At 36.1% G+C, this 8383-nt stretch overlaps 1 protein-coding gene across 1 annotated transcript; it reads left to right on the top strand.

Annotated features, from left to right (window-relative positions):
• Nucleotides 1-54: 54 nt before the first annotated feature.
• LOC112461141 (protein deltex-like) lies at nucleotides 55-4202 on the top strand. Its single transcript, XM_025026277.1, has 6 exons — nucleotides 55-224; nucleotides 952-1144; nucleotides 1215-1484; nucleotides 1559-1850; nucleotides 2140-2458; nucleotides 2811-4202. The coding sequence occupies exons 1-6, from the start codon at nucleotides 55-57 to the stop codon at nucleotides 3160-3162; spliced, it is 1596 nt and encodes a 531-aa protein (XP_024882045.1). The 3' UTR covers nucleotides 3163-4202.
• Nucleotides 4203-8383: the final 4181 nt, after the last annotated feature.

The raw sequence follows: 8383 nt of genomic DNA, 5'->3' as shown, positions 1-8383 counted from the left end.
GGAGTGAGTGAGCGTTCGAGGGGCAAGGGGCGCCGGGAAGGAGGATTGAGGAGGATGAGCGCCCAGGGGCAGGAGCACGGACACGCGGTGGTCGTGTGGGAATGGGAGAATCGTCACGGACGGTGGAGGCCCTACAGTCCGGCCGTGTCGCAGCATCTCGAACGGGCCCATTATAAGAAGCTCACGCGGGTGTTCCTCAACGATGCGGATCCCACCCTCGACAGGTCCGTCCGAGCGACACGTGTTCAAAATACGATTGTGGACTGTTCGCCTTAACTGCACTTGCCCCGCGATAAAAAGTGAGGCAGGTGTATGTTAGGGTTTTGCAGGGAAAAGAAGAAAAAAAAACAGAAAAAAGAGAGGAGAAAAGTTGAAAACGGAATGGGCAGATGTGTATATGGCGAATATATAATTTTAATTATTAGCTACAGTTGATTATTTATCGAAAATTCATCATTTATTTATTAATTGATTGCTCAGTGATTGCTTTTGACATCAAGTATTTTTTATTTTAGTTTATTTTTAGAGAGAAATAAGAGAACGCAAGCATTTTTATTTTATATATATATATATATATATATATATATATAATATTTGTATACTTATATATATAATTTTTGTTTTATTTTATTTTGTATTGTATTTTATATATATAATTATTTTTATAAATATATAAGTGTTGATGTTTTTTCAATTATTATCGAATAAAGATATAAAATTTCTTATCTATTTTTTATGAATTTTTATCAATAATTCAAATTACGAGAACTATACAAGAGGCAGAAATAGGCAATTAAATCATGCGCTTTATATATATATATATATATATATATATATATATATATATATATATTGTGTGTATATATATATATGTATATATATATATATATATACCTGTAATTCTTGAACTTGAAAATAATAATAATATACATCAATTTGTTTGAAAATTAGGTATTACATCAACTTGAAGACAAAAACACAATGCAGCGACGATGGCGACGAGACACACAATGTGAGGAGAAAGTTTTATCTGCCGGGTTCGCCGGCCGGTAAAGGTGCTAAATGGGAATGGACAGGTGACTCGGACGATTGGCATACTTACGACATGGAAGTGCAATGTCTCATAGAGGAAGCATGGGCGAGAGTAAGCAAACGAATAGTGTAAGGTAAATAATTTTTGTGCTTGAATCTTTTAATGAAATATTGTTTCCCAGGGTGACAAAACCATCGACATTTCCAAGACTTACTTGGGTTTCCCTTACATCATCAACTTCTGCAATCTGACGCAAGTGAGATGCTGCACAGGCTACGTAAGGCCGATAAGACGCATACAACAGGCGCCCTATCCGTTGGTCAAAGTCGCGCTGGAGGAATTGCAAGTCACTTCCGGGCGGAGATCTGCGTCGGTTACGGTCAAGAATTCCGCCGTCAAGGTTACGCATAAGAAGTCATCTAACGGAAGTACGAAGAAAAACAATAAGAAAGTGAGTTCCGCCTTTCTTCAACGTGGCATCAATTCCTGTGGAGATCTCACTCGCGAGTTGCCTTTCCTTTTTAGGGTAAAAACGGAGAGACGAACGGACCGACCAACATCGCGCGCGTTATTCTCAGTAACTTCAACATATTCAGCAGCAAACATGGCATCGAGAACAATCCTGCGGCGACGAACGTGGAGTCCGGTCAGAAGAGGAAGACCTGGGATACGGTGCTGGACGTCGATTCCAGCAGCATCAAAAGCGGTCGCAGGCCAAGCGTGGACACCGTGTCCACGTATTTGAGTCACGAGAATCCGGTAGATTTGCTGGACAGTAGCATGGGAAGCGACGACGTGTTCAAAGACTCCATTCTCGGTGCGCGCTTACAAAAATTATTTATTTACTCGTTTTAGTTATTCAATCATCTATAAATTTACATTTTTTTTAAATATGATAAACCAATAACTTATATATATATATATATATATATATATATATATATATATATATATAGTCGTGTATTCATCAATCGAAATTACACTTACCTTAATATTTGCACGCATTTGTATACTTATATTTAAATGAGTTGGTATTTTTCTCAAACGTCATATAGTGTTTGGAGTGGATATTAGATAAATAAATATATCTAATATTAATCCTGTAGGAATGGACGCCACATCAGACGTGATATCCCAGTATGTGAAGGTAGTGGAAAGCGACGGCTCCGATTCATGTCCGGTGTGCCTAGGCGCTCCGGAGCCACTGACAGTCGAACTGACACGTTGCAGACACAGACTGCACTTGGCGTGTTTAAACGCGATGCTTAGCTGCCAGCAGCCACCTATGTACATACAGTGTCCAGTTTGCCGTATGATCTACGGCGAGAAGAGAGGCAATCAGCCGCCGGGTATGATGAACTGGACGCGGATACCGCGAGCATTACCGGGCTTCCCGAACACCAATACCATACAAATCACTTATGAGTAAGTATAGAAAAGAGACAACCTATATTTATCGCACAAATTTGTAAACCAAGTCGAAAAAATCCACAAGTTGTGAAGTACTTCCCCAAATCTTTTATTTTTAATTTCTATAGAAAATCCACTTATATAAATCTTACGTCGTAATTATTCCCTAGAAAGGTTTCTGTATATCGACAGTTTTAAGACAATTTTAAATAGATTTTATTCGGAATAAGCTAACTTAATTTTAAATGAATCTGATTTGAAATGCATAAAACATAGATTAATTTTATTTCTCTGTACAAATATACTCGCGGGAGAAACAATCGTAAACCTGCGTCGGTATATTGATCTTAATTTTAATTTTTTTCAGTATCCCATCTGGAATTCAAGGTAACGAGCATCCGAATCCGGGCCAGGCGTATTATGCTGTGGGCTTTCCCCGGGTGTGCTACCTGCCGGACAATAATCTCGGCCGCCGTGTATTAAGGCTGTTACAAATCGCGTTTGAGCGCAGACTAATCTTCACAATCGGCCGATCGGTCACTACCGGTCGCGAGGACGTTGTCACGTGGAACGAGATTCATCACAAGACCGAGCTCGGACCGTCCACGTCCGGTTATGGTTATCCCGACCATAGTTACCTCGAAAGAACGCTCGCAGAATTGGCAGCGCAAGGTGTGACCGACGGACAATCGTCACCGATATATCAACAGTTACATTGATTACGATAACTAATATACAGATAAGGTGCAAAAAAATTCATATAAAAATGAGTTTACCTATGTTAATGTCGAGAGAAGGGAAAGGTTGTCTGCTTGAAATATTCATAAGCTTCAGAATATTTCTTGCTATCGAGCGCAGTCAGTTTTCTTACTTTGTAGGTTGATTCGTTTTTACATAGTGTACGAATTAACACTTATTAACACTTTGTCAATTTTTTTGAAAATTTATGAATGGTTCAAAATATAAAAGTTTTTTTTTTATTTTTATTTGTGTCAGTTTATTAAATCTATATCGGTAAAGTGTTAATATAAACTTACACCTTAGAGATAAAAACTAGCACGAAGAAATTGGAAATGTATATTTTAAAACGTTTTTATTCCGTGCTAGGCAAGGAACTGATAGATATATCGTAGAAAACTGACATGAGTCTTAGATTTTTATATATACATTTATCTATACTGAAGAGTATTTTATTACAACTAAAAATGGGAGAAATCGAACGACAGTATTACGTTTATTTTATAGATCTTAGTTTTATAGAACATTCTTACATTTTATAGAAAAAAAATATATATCTTTTATGAGAAACTTGCCAAGAAATACTAAAATTTCATTATGTCTTTTGTGTAATAACTAGAAAAATGCAATTATATAATAACGGATATGAAATAATACTTTTTTTACTACTTAAGTTACGTTAATTGGAAGTATAACATAATTATTCTTGAAAAAATAAGATAAAAATTATTGTTATCACACATTCCAGATTCTATTTTCAAAATTAGTACTATGTATACTAGTTATAGTGCGAATTATATTTGTAATCTCAGATATAAAACATATTTCTAAATAATCAAGCATGTTGTCTAATAATTATATTAGAAAAATAATTATATTAAAAATTATATTAAAAATTATATTAAAAATAAAAGAGTTTTGCCAGTGATTTTAATACAACGTTGCGCATTTGTAAGAGAAAGAGCATAATTTTTAATTAGTGCTTAAGGACAATTTAAAGAAATAAAATTATCTCATATTATTTTGTCGTATAAAAATCAATCTTCATGAGGTTCTCCATCATCCCCATCAACTTTAATCAACGATCTTTCTTTTTTGCTTCCTCATAGAAGAAGCTTTTTTGTACACGCATCTACTTCTACAATTTTTTAGATACCGGGTTGAAGTTTGCACACAAATAGAGTATCATAGAAAGTATGTTCTCCTCCAAGTGGGTACAAAACAAAAAATTAAAATGCTTTGAAAAAAAATATATAATATAATATTATATATAATGTAAAAAATATAAAATTGCTATAATTATATTTTTATGTTAATCCAAATTTTTATAAATAATGTTTTAAAAAGCGTCACATTTGAACATAAACGAAACGCCATCTCATTGGCTCACGGACTTGTGACGTCACCACGACAAAACTCGATGACATCTCCATAAGAGAAACAGTGCCAGTGTTAAATAATATTGTTTTAACCCGCTTTTCTATTCCTTCTATTCTTTATATAAAAGAAATCTAATTACGACAAATAGATAGCACCTCTTCCTTCTAGCAAAAATTAAATCATGACTAATTATCATTTCACCAAAAATCTTAAAAATCTAAAGAATCTTAAATAATTTAATCTGTACAGTAACATTATTCCATAAATTAAACTACTCATTGTCAGTAATTCTAAACTCTCCATTCTCAATTCTCAATTCTCATTTATGAATTGTTGTAATAAATTCACAAATATCCTATAATTGTTTTATAAATGTATACAGAATATGCGATACCCTATTTTTAATCTTCCTAAAATAATCTATAAATGTTCTATAAATATATTTTGCATAGATATATAAAAGAATTATGGATTATGCGGAAATATTTATAAAACATTTGTAGATTATTCGAGAATATTTACAGAAATTTCTAAGGACATTGAAAGCGGGACATTACACGTTCTTTGCACATTTATATATCATTCATAGAAAATTCATGAATATTCTAAAGAATATTTATAGAACATTCATGGAATAACTAGCTTTTGAGATATATTCCGCTAAACATGTAACCCTCTTGTAACATCACATTTCGACTGTAATTTAGCAAATCTGAAACGTTTTATATGTATAGGCAATAAAAGGTTTCGTAAACGTCTCAAATTAAGCCGGAAATTTCCATTTTGGCTCTTAAAAAATTTATAATAAATAAAATACGGACTCGCAGCTAAGCAACCCGACAAAGGTCGGTAGTGTTACTCCTGTCGACCCTTAAGAGACAACGTTCCTTTGCCACATTTAATTTTGATTCAATGCATATGCCATTCTTTGCATCTCTACGTGTAGCTCTAAAGCATCTGATGTTCTACCTTCAAGTTCGGAATTTTTAATACAAGAGTCACGTAATTGGTTTTTAAATAGTTCTAAAAAAATTGAGGAGTGTAAAAACTTGTTTAATTTGATCAACAATAACGACAAGAAAATGTTAGCTTTAATACAACTTTCTGATACTCGATGGTTAGCTTGGGAAGGTGCAGTCATTCGTATTCTGGATCAATGGCTTGAGCTAAAGTCACACTTTAAAATGGTTGCAGCTCGAAAAGATAATAGATGTTATACAGCAAGACAATTGACTATATGATCTATGAAGACCCGACCAGTCAGCTATATTTAACTTTTTTAAAGTCAATTCTACATGATATTAATGAAGTAAATATTCTTTTTCAAAGCTCAAATCAGGATATCTACAAACTATATGAGGCATTGTGGACACTCATATTATCAGTGTGTAGTCGTTTTATAAAACCGTTATTTATGGAAAAATTAAAAGCAACTGAAAGTGTGACATGCATTACAGAAGTATTAAATAATCAGTTGGCTTTCAAGTCATCGAAAGAGATTGATTATGGTATAGAATTTCAACGTTTGACATGCAAATGCAATTCAGAAGACTTGAATGAGGTTCAGAAGAGATGCAATGATTATCTAATCATTCTGTGCAAACAACTTGTTGATCTTATGCCAAATAATTTTTCAATACTTAAAATGTCAGCAAGATTTACACCCAGAAAAATATTGTGTACATTAACAAAGCCATCAATTAATTATCTGCCCTTAGAATTACTCGACGATGGAGCTAATTTAACTATAATTGAAAGTCAGATTCGTAATATTGGATTCGTAAATTGGCGTGACTATTTTTCAGAAGAAATAATGTCTGATACCTGCAAATTTTGGTCTAATGTTTACGATTTCAAAGATGCCAGCGGACGTCAACAGTTTAAAGAGTTGGCTCAATTTGCTTTAAAAGTGCAATCTTTACCAATAAGTAATGCAGTAGTTGAGAGTCTTTTCAGTAATGAATTCCGTCAAAACAAAATTTAGAAATAGGATACAGTTCGCAATGCTAACAGCAATTTTGAGGATTCGGATCCATTTTAACGTGACGAAGTCTTGCTGTACCACCTTCAAACCCCATCCAAAGATTGTAAGATGTAATATGTGAGATGTAATATGTGGGGTGTAATAGTGTGAGCACGCTACCATCCACCACCCTATGATTCTCCCGAAGTGGGAGGCGGGTGATTTGCTCATGCCGGATCCGCGATCCGATGATCGATGGGACCGAGCGAGGCTCGGTCTCTTTCGTTCTGGGTGCTCCAAGCGGCGCACGTATCTGAAGAGCCGAGGCAGCTAATCTAAAATCCTTCGGTCGGAGACCGAATTCCGGCGATCTTCACACGGTCATCGCACTGCCGGCGACGGATCTTGGCGAATACCGCCCAATATAAACGCAGCGATATTGAAGAAGACGAAGCCGAGAGCCCCCGGAACAGGCGAGAGAGCCACCGAGGGAATCCCAGCGCAGTACAGTCTACAGGCACACAGCTGAGTACCTCACATTTACAGACTTAACTTTAACTTGCGGCCAGCCTGTGTGCGGCCATAACGTAATAATTCGAGCGCCGCGTAATGGGAATTCGCGAGCCATTTGATACATCGTGCGGGCCATAAGCGGTTTCGTTCGTTTTCCTCCGGTTTTGACATGCGCTTGTACATTTATTTTATATGACTGTTCTTCCACGAGGACAGAATTACGAGCGCGAAGAGTGCGTGTGTGTATGGATGAATGCGTGTGGATGTGTGTAAGTACTCGCGGATGAAAATACTGCTGTAATAAAGCCCGGAACTTATAATTAAAGACGCGTTTGTAATAGAGATACAAGTGGAATTCTATGTTACCCATTCCTGCCGTGGAACCGAGCCGTCGTGAGATCGATCAAGTAAGAGAAATCTTACAAGATGTACGAATTATTCAATTCAAAAATGTACGAGACTCCAAAGGCAACTAATGTTATCAATACTGGATGAAGAGCAGATACTTGAAGAAGTTTTAACACTTTTTAGTGTCGAAGAAATTCAACAAAACAAATAATAAAAAAAAACATTAAGATCCAATGAACAATATAAATAAAATATTAAGAATCAAAAGAGACACGGCAGTGTCTCGCGCCAAGTACACGCGGAGCGAGACCGACCGTGACTCTTTTACGCGACGCGACGAGTTGCGAGTACCCGAGATGTTGAGATCTCGATAACGAGTGAACGGATCAAGTTCTAAGTAGGCTTGATCGATAGCTTGGGGTCCAATTAGGGGAGGCGGGGTTTCTCTTATAATATTCCGCTACGTGCCCTACGAGCGGAGATATTGCGACGCAAAGTTCAAATGTGAAAATTTTTTATTAAGATACGTCGTCTACGTCGACGCTCTCATTCAATATTATTATGATTATCAGAGAAACGTCACTTTCACTTTTTCGATGCTGGCGGCGCAGGTATCGCCAGTTTCGATATCGCGCGTGTATTTCGAAATTAGGTCGATAGACTTATCGGTCAGGAGGAAGATTTCTATTTAGGTAAATTAGGGATATATATATATATATATATATAATATATATATTGAGTCAATTGCTTCCATAGAGATATAAGAATAGAGTGCGCGAGCGAGCTGAAAAAGCGATATAGGAATAGAAAGAGAAAGCTGCGCATGGGCCCCTTCTGTCTTTGTTTCGCATGCACGCGTAGACAAAGACAGAAAGGGCCTATAATCCGGGAGTCAGGGCTATTAAAAAATGAAAATATTGAAGTTCACGGCGCAAAGCTGGAATTTTTTTAAATCGATTCTTATGATATCCCGTAACAAGCGTGTAAAGTCTCTAGAA

The sequence above is a fragment of the Temnothorax curvispinosus genome, unplaced genomic scaffold (assembly GCF_003070985.1).
Source record: "Temnothorax curvispinosus isolate PA1 unplaced genomic scaffold, ASM307098v1 QBEX01001186.1, whole genome shotgun sequence".
Taxonomy (NCBI): Eukaryota; Metazoa; Arthropoda; class Insecta; order Hymenoptera; family Formicidae; genus Temnothorax; species Temnothorax curvispinosus.
This window is presented reverse-complemented; position numbering and strand designations above follow the sequence as displayed.